This window comes from Sapajus apella, unplaced genomic scaffold (genome assembly GCF_009761245.1).
Source record: "Sapajus apella isolate SASKATOON/1434 unplaced genomic scaffold, GSC_monkey_1.0 scaffold7, whole genome shotgun sequence".
Taxonomy (NCBI): Eukaryota; Metazoa; Chordata; class Mammalia; order Primates; family Cebidae; genus Sapajus; species Sapajus apella.
Window position 1 is genome coordinate 35,297,857 of NW_022436947.1, and position 22,311 is coordinate 35,320,167.

Sequence of the window (22,311 nt, forward strand, 5' to 3'; positions counted from 1 at the left end):
CAGAGAGGCCTCTGGTTTCTTGCTCTCAGCCCAGCCGCCGGCCGTACTCTGTCCCTCCCCCTCCTGGCCGGAGGTCGGAACGGCAGCTCAGGAAGCGAGCACCCGCCCCCAAGGCGCTCCAGAGAAGGGATTCGATCCCTCCCAACCGCGGTAAAAGTCACTTTATTGACGCTCTTAATGATGGAACTTTAAGATACCCCTCTCTCTACCTTTTTTTTTTTTTTTTTTTTAGAGTTGGGGTTTCACCATGTTCGTCAGGCTGATCTTAAACTCCTGACTTAAGTGATCTGCCCGCCTCAGCCTCCCAAGGTGCTGCGATTACAGGCGTGAGCCACCGCGCCCGGCCTCTCTACGCCTTAAATTCAATATGAATCGTTTAAATTTCTATTTTAGACGATAACCAGGTGTTCTGAGAGTGTAGGGCGCTTGTTGACCAGGAGCTTCGGTGCAGGGTTATTTGGTTCGAATTTTTAGTTGGGGGTTTCCAATGAATGTCAGTGTCTTTAGATCTTTCTTTTAAGGTTGGTTAGAGTCTCTAGAGGTGGTTGCTAATTTCCTGCCTAGAGGGTGTAGTGATGGCTATAAGCGTTCTGGAAGCTGAATAAAGAGAACAGAGCATCTAACATATATTCTGCCCAAAACCCTGTCTTTTACCAGGGAAGAGAAAAGTCAGTTACCTAGCAGCAAGGGGTGGATAGGGGACCTGTGAACTTGACAGCCTCATAAACAAACACGAAAGGTAGTACCATAAAGACTAAAACAAACAAGGGGGAAAAAAGCAACCCCCAGAGGAAACAGAAACCATACGGTGAGAAGAAAAGTCAAATATGTTTGCACTGAGATATATAATCGATACCCTGAGCTACAAGTTATCATTGCAAGCATAAAACAAGAAAAGGATACTATTTTTATATTACTTATTATGGGCACATAATCGTACATATTTATAGTGTACGTGTGATGTTTTTTGTTTTGTTTTGTATTGGTTTTTTGAGATGGAGTCTCACACTGTCGCCCAGGCTGGAGTGCAGTGGCGCAATCCCCACTCGTTGCAACCTCTGCCTCCCAGGTTCAAGCGATTCTCCAGCCTCAGCCTCCTGAGTAGCTGGGTTTACAGGCAAGCACCACCACACCCAGCTAATTTTTTTTGTTGTTTTGTATTTTTAGTAGAAAGGGGTTTCACCATGTTGGCCAGGCTGGTCTTGAACTCCCGACCTCGTGATTCGCCTACCTTGGTCTCTCAAAGTGCTGGGATTACAGGAGTGAGCGATGGCACTCCACCCACATATGATGTTTTGATACAGGTATACAATGTGTAATTGTCAAATCAGAATAACTGGGGTAGCCATCACCTTGAGTACTTATTTCTTTGTGTTAGGAACAGTCCAAGTCCACCATTTATTTTAAAATATGCAATAAATTATTGTTAACTGTTGTCACCCTTTTTTTTTCTTTGTTGTTGTTTGTTTTGGTTTTGGTTTTTTATTTGTTTTCTGAGACAAGTTCTCACTCTGTTGCTCAGGCTGGAGTGCAGTGGTGCAATCATAACTCACTGTAACCTTGAACTCCTGGACTCAAGGGATTCTCCCACCTCAGCCTCCTGGGTAGCTAAGACTACACACTGGCACCACCATGCCTGGCTAACTTTTTTTGTTGAGACAGCAAGTCGCTATGTTGCCCAAGCTGGACTCCAACTCCTGGGCTCAAACGATTCTCCTGCTTTGGCCTCCCAAAGTGCTAGGATTACAGGCATGAGCCATGGCACCTGGCACCTAATTGTATATTTGGACTCATTAATCAACCCCACTCTATGCCTTCCTCCACCCTACCCTTTCAGCCTTTGGTAACAATCATTCTACTCTCTGTCTCCATGAATTCAACTTGTTCAATGTTTAGCTCCCACATATGAGAGAAAAGGATACTATTTAAAAGGAGCATTGGCCTGGCACAGTGGCTCACGCCTGCAATCCCAGCACTTTCGGAGGCTGAGGCAGAACAAATTGCCTGAGGTCAGGTGTTCGAGGCCAGCCTGATCAACATGGTAAAACCTGTCTCTACTAAAAATACAATATTTAGCCAGGTGTGGTGACAGGCGCCCATAATCCCAGCTACTCGGGAGGCTTAGGTAGGAGAATTGCTTGAACCCGAGAGGCAGAGGTTGCAGTGAGCCAAGATTGCACTCCAGCCTGGGCAACAGAGTGAAACCCTGTCTCAAGAATGAATGAATAAATAGATAATAAAAAGAGCACTCACTAGTGAAAATGGGGGTGGTAAAAATAAATAAATAAAATAAAAAGAGCATTCAGAGATGAAAAAACATAACAGCAGAAATTAAAAGTTCAAGAGTGGGAAGATAGGCCGGGCACAGTAGCTCACACCTGTAATCCCAGCACTTTGGGAGGCTAAGGCAGGTGGATCACTTGAGATCAGGAGTTCCAGACCAGCCTGGCCAACATGGTGAAATCCCATTTCTACTAAAAATACAAAAAATTAGCTGGGCATGGTGGCACATGCGCCTGTAATCCTAACTGCTTGGGAGGCTGAGGCACAAGACTTGCTTGAACCCAGGAGACTTTTAATTTCTGTTGTCATATTTTTTGTCCTCTGAATACTCTTTTTATTTATTTTCACCCTTCCCATTTTCACAAGTGAGTGCTCCTTTTATTATTTATTTATTTGTTTATTTATTTGAGACAAGAGTCACACTCTGTCACCCAGGCTGGAGTGTATTGTCGAGATATCAGCTCACTGCAACCTCTGCCTCCCAGGTTCGAGTGATTATCCTGTCTCAGCCTCCCAAGTATCTGGGACTATAGGCGTGCACCACCACACCTGGCTAAGTTTTGCATTTTTAGTAGAGAAGGGTTTTCACCATTTTGGCTAGGCTGGTCTCGAACTCCCAACCTCCAGTTATCTGCCCACCTCAGCCTCCCAAATTGCTGGGATTACAAGCATGAGCCACCACACCTGGCCAAAAACTATACTTTACTTTTTTAGAGCATTTTAGGTTACAGCAAAATTGAGAGGAAGGTATAGAGATTTCCCATATACCCCCCGAACTCACACGTGCGTAGAATTCTGTACTTAATTAGTAAACTATGAATCAAATGTGAGGTTAGAATAAAAAATTTTTTTAATACTTGTAGTCAAGAATAAAAACATATTCAAGATCTGAAAAAAAATTAGCTTTCATTTACTTCTCTTTTCTCAGGAAGTTACTGAAGGTTGTACTCCACTAAAATAAGAGAGTAAACCAAGAATAAAGAAGACATAGGCTATAGGAAACAGATTCAACTCAGCAACAGAGACGCCCTGGCAACAACTGTGGAACAGGCATAGACTAGCGCAGGCCAGGAGGGTCCAGAAGAGACAGATGAAACTAATAGAACACCTCAACTAAACCTCTGGAAGGGGGAGACTTACACAATCATTGGCAGGGCTTGACCTAGTGATGAATAGGAAAAACAAAGGCCATACAGAAGAGAAGTAATCATAGTTTCTTACTTGCCTAAAATGTGAATAATATTTACCTAGTCATAATGAAGTAAACATAAATCCACAAAAAAGTACAATATAACTCTGCTGGGCAGACGAAAGGATGGAAAGTTTGGTGGAGAAAGGGGAAGGAAAGAGAGCTAAATCTTCATTTTTCATTAAGTGAATTCAGTAAATAATGCCTAAAAGTGAAAAATCAAGAAATAATATGAATACATCGTATGGAGATATTAAGATAAATATCAAAATAATGAGTTAAAAGAGGTGAAATGGGCCAGTCACGGTGGCTCGCACCCGTAATCCTAGCACTTTGGGAGGCTGAGGTGGGTGGATCACGTAAGGTCCAGAGTTTGAGACCAGTCTGGCTAACATTGCAAAATCCCATCTCTACTAAAAATCAAAAATTAGCTGAGGATGGTGGCATGCGCCTGTAGTCCCAGCTAACTGAGAGGCTGAAACAGGCGAATAGCTTGAAGCTGGGAGTCAGAGGTTGCAGTAAGCCAAGATCAAGCCGTTACATTCCAGCCTGGTAACAGAGCAAGACTCCATCGAAAGGAAAAAAAAGAGGTGAAATATGACTGCCTTTGAGAAGGCGGAAACAGGTGACGGCTGAAGTGGGAATACAGTCCCTGCTGCTTCACTGCAAACCTTACAAAGTTTCCACAGAATCTTTTGCCTCTAAATTACAACAATGACTCTGGTAACAAAAGTGTATACTCTGATAACAATTAAAAATGAAATTAAAGGAGAAAAAAGATTGTCCTAAACCCAAATTTTGGCTTCTGAAAAATCCACTTTCAGATAAAGGAAATATACAGGGAAATAAATAATTTAAGATTAAATGTATAGTTTTTTTTTTTTTGTTTTTTTTTTTTTTGTTTTTTTTTTCTCGCAGAGTTTCGCTCTTGTTACCCAGGCTGGAGTGCAATGGCACGATCTCGGCTCACCGCAACCTCCGCCTCCTGGGTTCAGGCAATTCTCCTGCCTCAACTTCCTGAGTAGCTAGGATTACAGGCACGTGCCACCATGCCCAGCTAATTTTTTGTATTTTTAGTAGAGACGGGGTTTCACCATGTTGACCAGGATGGTCTCGATCTCTTGACCTCGTGATCCACCCGCCTCGGCCTCCCAAAGTGCTGGGATTACAGGCTTGAGCCACCGCGCCCGGCCTAAATGTATAGTTTTGACAACAGAAATGTTTGCAATGACTGAGGGAGCACAGAAAACAGTGAACTACTATCTGGGACACAGAGAAAGGCATCAGAGTGGACAGCATAGTAGGCAATAATAATGATGAAAGAAGAGAGAAGGTGTGTGTGATAGGCACTTAGCAATCTATAGGGTGGGGTGGAGTTAAAAGCAGGATACTCTATGTTATACATAATAGACACGTTAGAATGGAATTTTTTACTCGAGGAGAACATTCAGCTGTTAAATATTTTGTTTTGTTTCGTTTTGTTTGAGAGTCTCACTCTGTCACCCAGGCTGAAGTGTAGTGGTAAGGTCTCGGCTCACTGCAACCTACGCCTCTTAGGTTCAAGTGATTCTCTTGCCTCAGCCTCCTGAGTAGCTGGGACTATATGTACCTGCCACCATGCCTGGCTAATTTTTCTATTTTTAGTAGAGACAGGGTTTCACCATGTTGGCCAGGCTGGTCTTGAACTCCTGACCTCGTGATCCACCCACATCGACTTCCCAAACTGCTGGGATTACAGGCGTGAGTCACTGCGCCTGGCCTCAACAGTTAAATGTTTATTAGAGGAAGTTGGTACTGGGAAGAGGTTTTGAACACTTCTGTGTTATTTTAACCAAAAAATAAAGAGTTGCCCATTTTGGAAAACAGAAAACTAAAAATGCGTTTCACTTGTACCTTGTCTTAGGCAGTTTTGGCTGAAATGCAAAAAGAGTAAAGTTTGGCTAATGGCCAAAGAAATGTGAAAAATCTTTCCTCTATATGTGTTTATGAAGAGTTGGGCTGCACTCTCAGATTTTTTTTTTCCTCTCTGTCGTCAGGCTGGAGTGCAGTGGTGTGATCTCGGCTCACAGCAACCTCCGCCTCCCAGGTTCAAGCGATTCTCCTGTCTCAGCCTCCGGAGTAGCTGGGACTACAGGTGCCCACCCCTACGCACAGCTAATTTTTGTATTTTAAGCAGAGATGAGGTTTCACCATGTTGGCCAGGATGGTCTTGATCTCTTGACCTTGTGACGCGCCTGCCTAGGCCTCCCAAAGTGCTGGGATTACAAACGAGAGCCACCGTGCCTGGCCTCTCAGGAATTTTTTTTAAAGACTTTACTTTTTTAAAGCAGTTTTAGGTTACAGCAAAATTGAGAGGAAGGTATAGAGATTTCTCATATACCTCTGACTTGACACGTGCATAGCCTCTCCCCCACCAAAGTGGTATATTTGTTATAACTGATGACCCTACATTGACACATTATCACCCAAAGTCTGTAGTTTACATTAAGGCCCACCCTTGCTGTTACAGATCAGCAGTCCCCAACCTTTTTGATACCAGGGACTGGTTTCATGAAAAGCATTTTTTCCTCAGACTAGGGGGTAGAAATGGTTCCAGGGTGAACCGTTGCACTTCAGATCATCAGGCATTAGATTCTCATAAGGAGCATTGCAACCTGGATCCCTCACATGTGCAGTTCACAATAGGGTCCTCACTCCTATCAGAATCTAATCCCACCCCTGATCTGTCAGGAGGTGGAGCTCAGGTGGGAATGCTGCACTGTAGGCTGGTTCCCAACAGGCCACTGACTGGTACTGGTTCACAGCTCCGGGGTTGGGGACCGTGTTGTAGATTTTGTGGGCTTAAAGAAATGAATCAGGACATATGGCCACTATTACAGTATCATACAGAGTAGTTTCACTTCCCTAAAAATTCTCTGTGCTGCACCTATTCATCCTTCCTTTTCTCCTATGCCCTAGCGACCACTAATTTTATTACTGTCTTCATAGTCTTGCCTTTTTCAGAATGTCATTTAGTTGGAATAATGTAGTGTCCTTTTCAGATTAGTGGGTTTTTTTTTTTGTTTTTTAGACAGAGTCTTGCTCTGTCGCAAAAAGCTGGAGTGCAGCTACTACTGCTGGAGTGCAGTAGCTCCATCCCAACTCACTGAAACCTCTGCCTCCCAGGTTCAAGCCATTCTCCTACCTCAGCCTCTTGAGTAGCTGGGATTACAGGTGTGCACCACCACACTCAACTAATATTTTGCATTTTCAGTAAAGATTGGGTTTTACCATGTTGGCCAGGCTGCTCTTGAACTCCTGACCTTAAGTGATCCACCTGCCTCGGCCTCCCAAAGTGCTGGGATTACAGGCATGAGCCATCACGCCCGGCCCAGATAGTTTTGTTTCACTTGGTAATATGCATTTAAGGCCCGGTGTGGTGCTCACGCCCATAATCCCAGCACTTTGGAAGGCAGAGGAGGGAGGATAACCTAAGGTTGGGAGTTCGAGACCAGCCTGACCAACATGGAGAAAATCCATCTCTACAAGGAATACAAAATTAGCTGGGTGTGGTAGCACATGCCTGTAATCCCAGGTACTCGGGAAGCTGAGGCAGGAGAATCACTTGAACCCAGGAGGCAGAGGTTGCCGTGAGCAGAGATCGCACCATTGCACTCTAGTCTGGGCCACAAGAGGGAAACACCATCTTCAAAAAACAAAACAAACAAACAAACAAATATATATATATATATATATATATATGCATTTAAGTTTCCTCCATGGTTTTTCATGGCTTGCTAAGATCGTTTCTTTTTGGTGCCAAGTAATACTCCATTGTTTGGATATAGTACAGTTTATTCACCAACAGAAGGACATCTTGGTCCTTAAGTTTTGCCAATTATGAATAATGCAGCTATAATGATACATGTGCAGATTTTTGCGTGAACATAGTTATCCTCTCCTTCAGGTAAATACCAAGGACTGTAACTGCTGAATTTTATGGTGATAGTATATTTAATTTTGTAAAACAAAACAAGGCAAAACATATTGGGCAGGGCGTGGTGGCTCATGCCTGTAATCCTAGCACTTTGGGAGGCTTAAACAGGCAGACCAATTACAGTCAGGAGTTCCAGGCCAACAGTGAAAACTCTGTCACGAGGTTGCTGTGAGCCGAGATCATGCCACTGCACTCCGGCCTGGCGACGAAGCAAGACTGTCTCAAAAAAAAAAAAAAAAAAAAAAAGAAAAGAAAAGTCTGTCTCTACGAAAAATACAATACAAAAAAATTAGCCTGGTCTGATGTCGAGTGCTTGTAGTCCCAGCTACTAGGGAGGCTGATGCAGGGGAATCGCTTCAACTGGGCAACAGAGTGAGAGTCTCTCTAAAACAAAACAAAACAATTAGAGGCCGGGCACGGTAGCTCACGACTGTAATCCCAACACTTTGGGAGGGTGAGGCGGGTGGATCACGAGGTTAGGAGTTCGAGACCAGCCTGGCCAACATGGTGAAACTCTGTCTCTACCAAAACTACAAAAAATTAGCCAGGCGTGGTGGCAGACGACTGTAGTCCTGCCCAGCAATTCCGGAGGCTTAGGCAGGAGAATCGCTTGAACTCAGGAGGCAGAGGTTGCAGTGAGCCAAGATGGTGCCATTGCACTCCAGTCTGGACACAGAGCGAGACTCCATCTCGAAAAACAAACAAAGGAGCCGGGCGCGGTGGCTCACGCCTGTAATTCCAGCACTTTGGGAGGCCAAGGCGGTGGATCACGAGGTCAAGTGATCGAGACCATCCTGATCAACATGGTGAAACCTCGTCTCTACTAAAAATACAAAAATTAGCTAGGCATGGCGGCGCACGCCTGTAGTCCCAGCTACTCGGGAGGTAGAGGGAGGAGAATTGCTTGAACCCAGGAGACGGAGGTTGCGGCGAGCCGAGATCGCGCCATTGCACTCCAGCCTGGGTAACAAGAGCGAAACTCCGTCTCAAAAAAACAAAAACAAAAACGAAAAATAAACAAAGGAAAAACAAAAAACTAAACGATCAGAGCCTAGGCAACATAGTGAAACCTTGTCTCTACCAAAAATAAAATTAAAAAAAAATTTTTTTTTTAAAATTAGCCTGGGTGTGTTGGGGTATACTTGCAGTCACAGCTACTGGGGAGTCTGAGGTGGGAGGATTGCGTGAGCCTCGGAGGTCGGGGCTGCGCTGAGCTGTGTTCACGCCACTGCACTCCAGCCTGGGCGGCAGAGGGAGACTGTCAAAATAAAAACAAAAACAAACCTATGATCAGGTTTCTTGAAGCAGATCCTATGGGGAGCCATCAAGCAAGAACGGTAGGAAGTAGCAAGATGGTGCGCTTAGATCCACTGCATTTCCAGATCAAATGTAGACCAATATTTAGACCCTAAAGTGAATTTCCTTTCATTACTGTTAACTGCGTGGTCAGTGCAACATGAAAAGGCGACAACTATGTGGAGGAAACACTTCTTAGAATATAATAACACCAAAGGAGGCAATCTCTGCCTTAGACTTCTTAAAGATCTAAAGGTCTCAGATACTTGGTGAAATCTCTTTCTGCCGCAGGTGCGACCCAGGCGCGGGCGCGTGGGAGGTCCGGGGTGAGCGCGCACAGGCCCGGCGTCCGCGTGGGGGTGGGGCGGGGGAGGGGCGGCGGTGGGGCGGGGGAGGGGCGGCGGTGGGGCGGGGGAGGGGCGGCGGTGGGGAGCGGGCTCCACCCCCAGGGCGGGTCCGGCCCGACCACGGCGCGTCGCAACGCTGCACGTGTGCGAGCCCGGTCGTCTGTGAGTCCGCGCGAGCGCATCGGGTCCGTGGCCCGGAACGCGCTGCTTTTGCCCGACCGCCCTAGCCGCTGGCTCCTCTGAGTGGCCCTCGCCGCCTTCCTGCGCCCCAAGCAGAGCGCAGGCTACCTCGCCGCCCGGCCCACGCCGCGCCCGCGCTCCCAGGCTCCGGGTAAGTGCGTGGCCTCCCTGCGGCAGCTGGGGCTCCTCGGCCTGGCCCGGGCCCCAGGCCCAGCCCCAGCCCCAGGGCTCCGCCCCGAGAGGCAGTGCGGACTGGGAAGGCGGCCCCGCAGTGGTCGGAGCCCGCGGCGCCTCCATTACGGATCGCGCCTGCTGGAGCGTGGCTGGAATTCCTCGAGTCCTGCGCTTCGGCGGTGCGGGCGCCGCGTCTTGCTCACCGCTTACCATGCCCTTCGCCCTCCGCCTTCTGCCCGGCCCGTCGTCAGGGGGAGCCGCGCCCGCGCGCTCTCCTCCTCCCCGCGCGGCGCTGTCTCCCGGGGGGCCTCTTCCCACTTCTCCCTTTCTTTGCCCCGGACGCTCCCTAAACTCTTGTCCCTCCGTCAGACGAAAACCGGCCTTTTCCCTGAAGCCCTTCACGGTGCCACTGCTTCCCCGCGCCTGCCTTCTGTGGGTCCACCGCACGTGTTCCGCCCCTGTGTCCTGCGTCGCCCCTCACTGGGAGCCTACTGTGCGCCACGCTTGCTCTGGGGACTGCTTGCTTTGTTTGCATTTCCCAGAGTAGGAGTGGACTGGCTGCGAACTAAGAGTGCCTTCTCCAGCCCTCAAGCTGGGTGAAAGCTTTACGAGCGGATGAAGGTCCTGCTGTGCAGGCTGAAACTCGAGTCCTCCCAGTCAGCCCTGTGCCGAGGAGTTTAGAAGCACACCTTCGTTGCCTGCTGAATAGGGTTGGCAAAAAGTTTAGTTTTTCAACTATTTGGTCCCGTCAAACCACCTTTTTTTTCCATTCCAAAAATAAAGGGTTACTAAGGGATTCCCTCGCCCATCCCCGAGCCTGTAATCATCTGTGAAATGAGTATGCCCCATTGGACTGTACAACCCTATTGAAAAGGGGATGGTTAGGCAATCATTATTTTCAGTCATTAGGAAAGTAGCCAACAGTACGTACTTAACAACTCCCTGTGAACATGGTCTTGTTTTGTTTTGTTTTTGTTTTGAGACAGTTTCACTCTTGTTGCCCAGGCTGGAGTGCAGTGGCGTGATCATAGCTCACTGCAGCCTTGAACTCCTCGGCTCAAGCAATCCTCCCACGTAGCTGGGACTATAGGCATGTGCCACCACACAGGGTCTCGCTGTGTTGCCCAGGCTGGCCTCAAACTCCTGACCTTAAGCAATCCTCCTGCCTTGACCTCCCAAAGTGCTGGAATTAGGGGCTTGAGCCACCATACCCAGCCTTGAACCACCATACCCAGCCTTGAACCACCACACCTGGCCTTGAACATGTCTTTATTTATTGATTTTTTTTTTTTTTTTTGTAGAAAGTGATTTATTTAAAGAGAGAGAAACAGTATTGATTTTTTAATTTTTATTTTTTACCTCTCAGTACAGTGGTAAGGATGATTTATTTTTTTAGATGGAGTCGTGCCCCATTTCCCAGGCTGGAGTGCAGTGGCACTATCTTGGTTCACTGCAATCTCCACTTCCTAGGTTCAAGCGATTCTCTTGCCTCAACCTCTCATGTAGCTGGGATTACAGGCCCACGCCACCACTAATTTTTAATTAACACGCCCAGGTAATTTTTTGTATTTTTGGTAGAGACGGAGTTTCACCACTTTGGGAGGCCAAGGTGGGCGGATCACCTGAGGTTTGGGCTGCCTGGAACTCTCCTCACACACGTCTTTTCTTGTCTGGTTCTTCCTTGTCTTTGCTCAGAATTCTTCTTAGATGAGGCATCACTGAAGAGCACCTCTCTTTCTCTCAGCCCCTTACCCTGCTTTAATTCTTTGGAGCTTGCATGTACTGAGATTAATTTTATTTTGTTCTCAGATATATTCTCAAATACATGGTAAGCTCCGTGAGGACAGGAAATTTACCTTTTCCTCCAGTGCCTACAACAACACCAGACACGTAAAATACTTGCTCAATAAATATTTGCAGATCCCAGCACTTTGGGAGGCAAAGGTGGGCAGATCACCTGAGGTCAGGAGTTCGAGATCAGCCTGACCAACATGGAGAAACCTTGTCTCTACTAAAAATACAAAGTTAGCCTGGCGTGGTGATGCATGCCTGTAGTCCCAGCTACTTGGGGGTCTAAGGCAGGAGAATCACTTGAACCCAGGAGGCAGAGGTTGCAGTGAGCCAAGATCGTGCCATTGCACTCCAGCCTGGGCAACAAGAGTGAAACTCCATTTCATGAAAAAAAAAGAATTGCAGAATGAATGACCCTCATAGACTTAATGCTTTTGCATATTAGGATGCAGTGTGCCTGCCAGGCCCGGTGATGTCATACCTGTAATCCCAGCTCTCTGGTAGTCTGAGGTGGGCAGCTTGCTTGAGGTCAGGAGTCCGAGACCATCCTGGCCAACATGGCGAAACACCCTCTCTACTAAAAATAGAAAAATTAGCTGGACGTGGTGGCCCATGCCTGTAATCCCAGCTGCTCAGGAGGCTGAGGCAGAGGAATTGCTTGAGCCCAGAAAGTGGAGGTGGAATGAGCTGAGATTCACCACTGCACTCCAGCCTGGGCAGCAGAGCAAGACTCCATCTCAAAAAAAAAAAAAAAAGAATGTAGTGTGTTCTCTGTACCCTGCCCTAAAGAAAATGCTCACTACCGTGAGAGCTAGAGAAATTTGTAGGAGATAGAGGAAAGATGTATTTAAAAAGTGAAAGCGGCGGATGGTTTTGAAATAAGATGATAAGATTAAGACTAATGGCTGCTTTTCTGATGTTTATTTTGGAGGAATTGGTAAGGGACTGCTTGGCCTGGGCAGTGGCACACACCTGTAATCCCAGCCGAGGTAGGGTGGATCGCTTGATCTCAGGAGTTTGAGACCAGCAGGCAACAGGGCAAAACCCCAGCCCTACAAAAAATACAAAATTTAACTGGGTGTGGTGGCACATGCCTGTAGTCCCAGTTACTCGGATGGCTGAAATGGGAGGATCACTTGAGCTGGGAGGTCGAGGCTGCATTGAGCCCAGATCACACCAGTGCACTCCAGCCTGGGTAACAGAGTGAGATCTTATCTCAAAAATAAATAAATAAGGGACTGTTGATAGTGTTATATTAAAAATTTGAAAACACTAAGCCTAATTTTTGTTGTAGTTGTAGAGGATTTTATTATTTATTTATTTATTTGAGACAGGGTCTCTGTCACCCAGGCTAGAGTATAGAGGCTCCGTCACGGCTTACTGGAGCCTCGACCTCCTGGGCTCAATTTTTATTGACATAGTTCGCTTTTGTTGCCCAATCTGGAGTGCAATGGTGCAATCTCGGCTTACCACAACCTCTGCCTCCTGGGTTCAAGCAGTTCTCCTGCGTCAGCCTCCCAGGTAGCTGGGATTACAGGCATGTGCCACCATGCCCAGCTAATTTTTTTGTATTTTTAGTAGAGATGGGGTTTCTCCATGTTGGTCAGGCTGGTCTTGAACTCCCAACCTCAGGTGATCCACCCACCTCAGCCTCCCAAAGTGCTGGTATTAGAGGTGTGAGCCACTGTGCCTGGCCCCGGCTTTTTTTTTTTTTTTAAGTTTTAGTAGACACAGGGTTTCAACATGTTGGTCAGGCTGGTCTCAAACTCCTGACCTTGTGATCCACCCACCTTAGCCTCACAAAGTACTGAGATTACAGGCATTAGCCACCCTGCCTGGCTTGAAAATCATTTTAAAATAGTGTTAAAATTATAATATTTCTATTCTCACTTGTCTCATTTGGAGTACAGAGGAAACAGAAACCATTATTTCAGCATTCCCTCCAAAGAAATGTGAAGGATTGGCTGGGCGCAGTGGCTCGCACCTGTAATCCCAGCACTTTGGGAGGCTGAGGTAGGTGGATCTCTTGAGGTCAGGAGTCAAGACCAGCCTGGCCAACATGGAGAAACCCCATCTCTACTAAAAATACAAAAATTAGCTTGGTGTGGTGGCACATGCCTGTACTCCCATCTACTTGGGAGGCTGAGGCGAGAGGATCACCTGAACCCAGGAGGTGGAGGTTGCAGTGAGCAGAGATCACACCACTGCATTCCAGCCTAGGTAATAGAGTAAGACTTCGTCTCAGGGGGAAAAAAAAGTGAAGGATTTTAAGTTTTGGAGAAAGTACCAGAGGAGTTCATTTTCTTCCTGATTGTAGTATTGCTTCTGGTCTATAGAGTTTTACTTCACCATTAAGATCACGTCATTACCATCATGGGTAGTGTATTTGTGCAGCACATTTCCTTAAAATGTTTTCTTTCAAATATGTCAAAAACCTCGTAGCACTGTGCTCTCCCCTCTTTGTACATCTAGTAACTTCATTCAAGGTAGAATGCTTGGGTTTTCCTGACTGCAAAACTGATTTCCTTGAACCTCTCACCTTGGGATAGTCAGGGTCGTTTTGTCTTTCCAGATTCTCTCAGGCCTCTTCTGTGTTCAGAAGATCACCTCTCTCTTCTCTCCCCAGCCCTCAATTTAAAAATTATACTCCAGGACAGGCATGGTGGCTCATACCTGTAATCCCACACTTTGGAAAGCCGAGGCAGGTGGATCACCTGAGGTCAGGAGTTTAAGACCAGCCTAACCAACATGGTGAAACCCTGTCTTTACTAAAAATACAAAAATTAGCTGGGTGTGGTGGCAGGTGCCTATAATCCCAGCTACTGGGGCGACTGAGGCAGGAGAATTGCTTGAACCAGGAAAGCAGAGGTTGCAGTGAGCCGAGATTGCACTCCAGGCTGAGCAACAAGAGTAAAACTCCGTCTCAAAAATAATAATAATAATTATATCCTGTTTCAGTTTTTCATGTAATTCCTGCTTATGAAAATGATACTAATTTGAGTTTTGCTTCTCCTAGTCCAGAACTTTGAACAGTTCTTCTGGTAAATATGCTCTCAGCTTTTAGGCCTATAGGACAGAACTTAGAAAAATACATATTAAGGGCTGGGCGCGGTGGCTCAAGCCTGTAATCCCAGCACTTTGGGAGGCCGAGGCGGGTGGATCACGAGGTCAAGAGATCGAGACCATCCTGGTCAACATGGTGAAACCCCGTCTCTACTAAAAATACTAAACATTAGCTGGGCATGGTGGTGCGTGCCTATAATCCCAGCTACTCAGGAGGCTGAGGCAGGAGAATTGCCTGAACCCAGGAGGCGGAGGTTGCGGTGAGCCGAGATCGCGCCATTGCACTCCAGCCTGGGTAACATGAGTGAAACTCCGTCTCAAAAAAAAAAAAAAAAAAAAAGAAAAATACATATTAAGTGATTTTAAAATCACTGGTACTATATATACTTTAATAATTAATTTGGGCCAGGTGCAGTAGCTTACGCCTGCAATCCCAGCTCTTTGGGAGGCCAAGGTGGGTAGATCTTTTGAGGCCAGGAGTTAGAGACTAGCCTGGCCAACCTGGTAAAACCTCATCTCTACTAAAAATACAAAAATTAGCCAGGCATGATGGCATACACCTGTAATCCCAGCTACTCAGGAGGCTGAGGCATGAGAATTGCTTGAACTCAGGAGTTGGACATTGCAGTGAGCCAAGATTGTGCCACTGTGTCACCAGCCTGGGCGACAGCATGACTCTATGTCAAAAAAAAAAAAAAATTACTTTGTCTGTGATAGGACCATTGACTTAAACAAATGAAAAATGTAATTTCATTTGAAATTTAAAAGTGAGTTTAGTAGGCCGGGCGCGGTGGCTCACGCCTGTAATCCCAGCACTTTGGGAGGCCGAGGCGGGTGGATCACGAGGTCAAGAGATCGAGACCATCCTGGTCAACATGGTGAAACCCCGTCTCTACTAAAAATACAAAAATTAGCTGGGCATGGTGGCGCATGCCTGTAATCCCAGCTACTCAGGAGGCTGAGGCAGGAGAATTGCCTGAACCCAGGAGGCGGAGGTTGCGGTGAGCCGAGATCGCGCCATTGCACTCCAGCCTGGGTAACAAGAGTGAAACTCCGTCTCAAAAAAAAAAAAAAAAGTGAGTTTAGTTAATGAGCTTGTCTTTGCAGTTGGATATATCAAGAAAAAGAGATCAAACAAATGTCCACAAATATCAAGAAAAGACTGGCAACCTAAAGGCCTGTTGTAAAATAATCAGAACCTAAAATAATCAGAAGTATCAGTATCTAATATAAAGAGAAATTATTCAAGTGCAAAGTTTGAGGATGGTCCACCTGGAAACACCAATTCCAATGGAATGGAGTCAGAGTTCTGAAGTAGGGAAGTTTTAGATTTTATATAGATAGAGACAGGAGTTTGTAGCAGAATTACAACATTTTTCTTGTAGGATTGGCACATAGTTATAGCAGTTTGGTTATAGGCAGTGTTTCTTTTTGGGGAGGGTACATTGGAGAATGTGTAATAGTTCTGGGTTTTCTGTCATATGGTTTAAGTGTAAGCAGGACACCAAAGGGAAAGTTCATCTCTAACAAGGGTTGTGAATTATGAATCGTTAATCATTGTATAGAACAGGAAAAATAAGAAAGTGAGCTAATCTGTAATCTGAGAAAGAGAAATTTTAACCATCTTTAACTCAGATCGCAGTCACTTTTCCCTCAAGGCTTCGAGTGTTTTGGGGATTCCAACAGCTTTTGGATTCTGTTTCTTTTCATACTGTTTATTTGGTGCCATTGGCAGTGTTTGAGGGTCTCAAAATTAAATTGTACTTGAAAAAGAGAACCATGTTTAATTATTAGCCCAGAAAACAAGAAACATAGAATCTTTTTAACAACAACAACAAAAACTTATCCAGACACGATACAGTTCTGCTGTGTAAATCATCCATAATAAATATTAAGGACTAACAGTTATAAGAGGAGCTATTACAGACCTTTGGCCAAGTCATTATATTTTACTTTTACGTTGAAAGAAACAGCCTTAGGTTAAGTCAACCACTTGGTAAATGGCAAAACCTAGATCTGGCTCCGAGATTGTTGAAGTGGGGAGGCCTGATATTTTTTTCTGCATAAGAGCAGGAGGTGAATATTTTGCTGACTGTGAAGTCCCTGCGTCAAGCTGTGTGAATGGCTGTTATTGGCCACTCTTTCCTCCCTACTGAGAGTTCTGGCCTCTGGAAGGGCATCAGGATCTCCTGGTTGATCCATGATGTCAACCAGGGAGCCTGTATGGTCACTGGGGAGCCATTGCAGGTTTTTGGTAAGGGCATGTGTGACACAATGTGATGACTGCCCACAGGTCATCTCCCGTGGGATGTCCCTCCAGGTACCTGCAACACCGCAGGACTATGAGTAGGCTCCTCCTTCTGGGGCCCCCGTATCAGGAAGACCACCAGAATCCTATCAGTTCCCCAAGGATGGAAACTCGAGTCATCGTGAGGTGTTTCCTCTTTCCTCCCACATGTGTCACCTTCTCCTGTCCCTGCTGCCACTTCCTAGCTGTTCCTGAAAGTTGTCTCCTTCTATCTCCCTTGCTTCAGCCTTACATCAGATTATATTCATTTCTTGCCCAGATTACAGCTGTACCCTCTTACCTGGTCTTCCAGCCTAACCCCAGTTTCTCTTCAAAGGGGTGCCACAGAATCTTTCTAAATTACAAATCCAGTGCTGCTCTGGTTTTCAGGATGTGACTTCTCTGTGTAGCCTCGTGTGGCCTCCTCACCCTCCTGACCTGTGACCCCAGACTCAGAGTGTGTCTAACTCCCACAGTGGGCAGTGAGTTCTTTTCGATCTTCCAGCACTCTGTGTGTTCCCACACCCTCAAGACTTTGCATGTGGTGTACCTTTGACTCCAAAGGCCCTTCCCCTGCTTTTCCTTCCTCTTCCTCAGGCCACAAAATTTGGCCCAGGCTTTGCAGTCTTTGGTTAAGTTTTGTCTTCGGCGTGTTCTCCTGGTCCTTGTGTAAGTAAGCCCTGGTCTCTTTTTGTCCCTTTGACTTGTACAAAACCTCTGGGGGTAGTTTTGTTGCTATAAGGCAAGAGTAAAATCGTATCAGCATTTCATAAACCAGGATTCTTTTTTTGACTACACCTGTTTAGGACAAAGAATAAGTGCTTTCTGTTTGAATTAGAGATTTTTTTTTTTTTTAATTTAAGTTCTGGGGTACATGTGCAGATTGTGCAGGTTTGTTACATAGGTATACACGTGCCATGGTGGTTTTGCTGCACCCATCAACCCGTCGTCTACATTAGGTATTTCTCCTAATGCTGCCCCCGACCCAGCTCCCCACCTCCCAAGATACTAATAACTACAGTTGTCTATTTCTATTCCAGTTTCAGGTTCTTCCATTTCCTGTATTTAGTTTCTTGTCTTTCAAAGAAAATTGTTTTAACTGACATTTTGTTCAGTGCCTTCTCTCCTACTTTTTGTAGCTGCCATAATACTTTTTTGTTTTGTTTTGTTTGTTTTTATTTTGTTTGTTTGTTTTTTGAGACGGAGTCTCGATCTGTCGCCCAGGCTGGAGTGCAGTGGTGTGATCTTGGCTCATTGCAACCTCTGTCTCTCAGGTTCAAGCAGTTCACCTACCTCAGCCTCCCAAGTAGCTGGAATTATAGGCATGTACCAGCATGCCCAGCTAATTTTTGTATTTTTAGTAGAGAGGCGTGTCACCATGTTGGCTAGGCTGGTCTCAGGTGATCCGCCTGACCTCCCAAATTGCTGGGATTACAGGCGTGAGCCACCTTGTCTGGCTACTTTTTTCTTTTTTTTAGTGAAAGTTTATTCTTAAATGTATAACAAGCTCCAAGACTGTACTTGATTCTAGTTATAGATGGCAAAAGATATTATGGCAGGGAATACAGATGTTTAAACAGGAATGGAACCCAGGGTCACCACTGCCTCAAGCACAAAGAACTGCTGTTTTTTTGCGGGATTTCTTAATACCACCTGTGACCAGGGGCCCTTCCCTGTAACTTCTGGCCCCTGGAGTTTCTTCTACTCCTCTTTTTGTTTCTACTTGAAAGCCTTATCTTCCTTGTCCATCTCCTTGGCCACTTCCTGAGCCATTTTAGGAGCTTCTTAACACCTGTGAGCCATGTAAGCACGCTGTCCCTGCCATCTCAGCTCGCTTATTCTCCAATCATAATCCTTTTTTGCTTTTACTTTTTGCATGTACTTGTTTTTTTCTTTTTGTTCTTGATTTTTTGACAACAGGGCAAGATCAAATATGGGTTTTTAAATTTTAATTAATCATCGTTATTATTTTGGTGTAGATGCTTGTGTAAGTGCTTTCTTGTTAACCATGTCTTAGAGAACTAGAATATTTATTTTCTGATCATTTACATTCTTTATGGATATGTTTACTGGGTTCATCAGTATGTTAACTTCAGCATCTTGTATATAATTAACATAGAAAAAGCCTTTATCCTTATTTTGCCAAAAGCATCAAATAAGATTGACGGAGTGAGACGCTGTCAAAAAAATTAAAATTTGTCATTTTAACCAAGTGTACAGTTCAGTGGTATTAAGTATATTCACACTGTTAAGACAGTCACTCTCTAGAACTTTTCATCTTGCAAAACTAAAACTCTATACCCCCTGCATGACATATCCCCAATTTTTAAAAAACGTGGTATGTTATAGGTATGCTTTCATGTCAGTAAATGCGGTTATACAATATTTAATCAGGTTGTTGTTGGTGGTGGTTTTGCAATGGAGTCTCACTCTGTCAGCCAGGCTAGAGTACACTGGTGCGATTTTGGCTCACTGCACCCTCCCCGGGGTTCAAGCGATTCTCCTGCTTCAGCCTCCCAAGTACCTGACTACAGGTACCTGCCACCATGCCCGGCTAATTTTTGTATTTTTAGTAGAGATGGGGTTATATCGGCCAGGCTGGTCTCGAACTCCTGACCTTGTGATCCTTCCGCCTCAGCCTCTCAAAGTGCTGGGATTACAGATGTGAGCCACTCCTCCTGGCCTTAATCAGTTTTTTGAAAGGGGTGATACATACACATCAAACAAGCTTCAAATGATACAGCTATGGTATTGAATGAAAACAGCAAATTTTCCACCCCCGTCCCTAGCCACCACCTCTAGACTCTCTGCTAGAGGTAACCACCTTTCCCAATTTCTTGTCAATGTTTCTACGTATTGTTCAATTTATGTACCCAGGCTTCATTGCTCTTTTTTTTTTTTTTTTTTTTTTTTTAAATAGAGGTGGGTTTTCACCATGTTGGCCAGGCTGGTCTCGAACTCCTGACCTCAGGTGATCTGCTCGCATCGGCCTCAAAGTGCTGGGATTACAGGCGTGAGCCACCATGCCCAGCCAAGCTTCATTGCTCTTAATATTTTGCTAATATAAAAGCATTGTGGTCAGACATGGTGGCTCACGCCTATATTCCCAACACTTTGACAGGCCAGAGTGAGAGCATTGCCTGAGCCCAGGAGTTCAAGACCAGCCTGAGCAATATAGTGAGTCCTAGTCTCTACAAAAAAAAATAAAGATAAAAAAACTAGCCAAGCTGGCCGGGCGCGGTGGCTCAAGCCTGTAATCCCAGCACTTTGGGAGGCCGAGGCGGGTGGATCACGAGGTCAAGAGATCGAGACCATCCTGGTCAACATGGTGAAACCCCGTCTCTACTAAAAATACAAAAAAAACATTAGCTGGGCATGGTGGCGCATGCCTGTAATCCCAGCTACTCAGGAGGCTGAGGCAGGAGAATTGCCTGAACCCAGGAGGCGGAGGTTGCGGTGAGCCGAGATCGTGCCATTGCACTCCAGCCTGGGCAACAAGAGTGAAACTCGGTCTCAAAAAAAAAAAAAAACTAGCCAAGCATGGTGACATGCGCCTATAGTCCCACCTGCTGGGGAGGGTGAGGCAGGAGGATTGCTTGAGCCCAGGAGATGGAGTTTGCAGTGAGCTATGATCATGCCACTGTACTCCAGCTTGGGTGAAAGAGCCAGACCTTCTCACTGAAAAAAAGAAAGAAGTACAGAGATGAATATCCTTAGAGCTAAAGCTTGAAGCACTTTCTTATTTTCTTAAGATAAATCCCTAAAAGTAGTGTAGTGGCTCAAAGAGCATACATATTTTTAAGGCTTGTGATACACACTGTCAAATTCCATGCAGAAGTATTGTGCCGGTTTTCTGCCTCACAAAAAGTATATGCCAGCATCAGGAAGAATTATTTCCATAAATGGTTTTTAGGATCCTATGATCAGCTGTGCCTTTAACTGTGCCTTTCTCTGCTAAAACAACTTTTCTTTTTTTTCTGAGACCATCTTTCACTCTGTCACCCAGGCTGGAGTGCAGTGACATGATCTCAGCTCACTGCAACCTCTGTTTCACATATAACAGTGTGAATATACTTAATACCATTGAAGCGATTCCCCTGCCTCGGCCTCCTAAGTAGCTGGGACTATAGGTGCCTGCCACCACGCCCAACTAATTTTTAGTAGAGACAGAGTTTCCCCATGTTGGCCAGGCTGGTCTTGAACTCCTGATCTCAAATGATCTGCCTGCCTTGACCTCCCAAAGTGCTGGGATTACATGTGTGAACCACCGCGCCCGGCCTGAAATCAGCTTCTATATAGGTGATTGTTACTTTCTACTCTTTCTTCTTCCCTAACAGGTTTTCTTAAATGTTTTTTTGGAGCCTTAAAGATGGAGATGACAGAAATGACTGGTGTGTCGCTGAAACGCGGGGCCCTTGTTGTCGAAGATAATGACAGTGGGGTCCCAGCTGAGGAGACAAAAAAACAGAAGTTCTCGGAATGCAATCTAACCAAAGGCCAAGATGGGCTACAGAATGACTTTCTGTCCATCAGTGAAGACGTGCCTGGGCCTCCTGACACTGTCAGTGCCGGGAAAGGTGGAGAGAATTCTGAGGCTCAGTTGGAAGATGAGGAAGAGGAGGAGGAAGATGGACTTTCAGAGGTGTGTGAGGAGGAGGAATCAGAGAGTTTTGCAGACATGATGAAGCATGGACTCACTGAGGCTGACGTAGGCATCACCAAGTTTGTGAGTTCTCATCAAGGGTTCTCAGGAATCTTAAAAGAAAGGTACGTTTAGTTTGTGTATAAAGTTATTTTGATTGATTAGGTTTCTTCTTTAGAAAGAGATCAGTTTTATATTCTTCCATTTAGCTTTCTGTTTCCAAGGATTGTTTATACTCCTGGTCAAAAGGAATAGGATGAAGGAAACCTGCGTGAATAAATAAATAGCCTTGGATTTTAAAATTTTAATTAACTTTTTTCCCTTTTTTGACACATCCAGTGTCACCCAGGATGGCGTGCAATGGCAACATCATTGCTCAAATAAATTCATTGGCTGTGTGCGGTGGCTCACGCCTGTTACCCTAGCACTTTGGGGTAACAGCACTTTGGGTGGCTGAGGTGGGAGAATCTGGGGTCAGGACTTTGAGACCGGCCTGGCCAACATGGTGAAACCACACCTCTACTGAAAATACAAAAGTTAGCCGGGCATAGTGTCGAGCGCCTGTAATCCCAGCTACTCGGACGGTGAGGCAAGAGAATCACTTGAACCTGGGAGGTGGAGGGTGCGTGAACTGAGTTCGCACCACTGCATTCCAGTCTGCCCAACAGAATGAGGCTTCGTCTCAAAGAATAAATAAGTAAATTCATTTAAATGGTTTCAGGTGTTCTCCCAAGTTTGTTTTATAATCTTAAACTCTTTTTTTCACTTGAATATGCCACAGCTGTGGTAGAAGAAGGTGGTCTTTGGAGACAGGTAGATCCCAGTGTAAATCCAGTTCTCTACTTAGTAGTTACTTAGCTTCTCTGAACCTCAGCATCCTCATTTAAAAAATGGATCAGGCCGGTATAGTGGCTCATGCCTGTAATCTCAGCACTTTGGGAGGCTGAGGCAGGCAGATCACTTGAGATCAGGAGTTCAAGACCAGCCTGGCCAACATAGCAAAACCCTATCTCTACTAAAAATACAAAAATTAGCTGGGCGTGGTGGGCAGAGCAAGACTCTGTCTCAAAAAATAATAAAAAT

At 45.5% G+C, this 22,311-nt stretch overlaps 1 protein-coding gene across 9 annotated transcripts in view; it reads left to right on the forward strand.

Annotated features, from left to right (window-relative positions):
* The first annotated feature begins 9,201 nt into the window (after positions 1-9,201).
* Positions 9,202-22,311, forward strand: part of PUS7 (pseudouridine synthase 7) — an 82,516-nt gene continuing 69,406 nt past the window's right edge. For 2 of the 9 annotated variants that reach the window (XM_032276344.1, XM_032276347.1), the window contains exons 1-2: positions 9,237-9,422; positions 20,921-21,353. In XM_032276344.1, coding sequence (XP_032132235.1) covers positions 20,956-21,353 — 398 coding nt within the window. In that variant the 5' untranslated portion in view covers positions 9,237-9,422; positions 20,921-20,955. Of the gene's footprint in view, positions 9,423-20,920; positions 21,354-22,311 lie in introns of all 9 variants that reach the window. The other 7 variants (XM_032276346.1, XM_032276343.1, XM_032276340.1 and 4 more) reach the window with 5 other exon arrangements.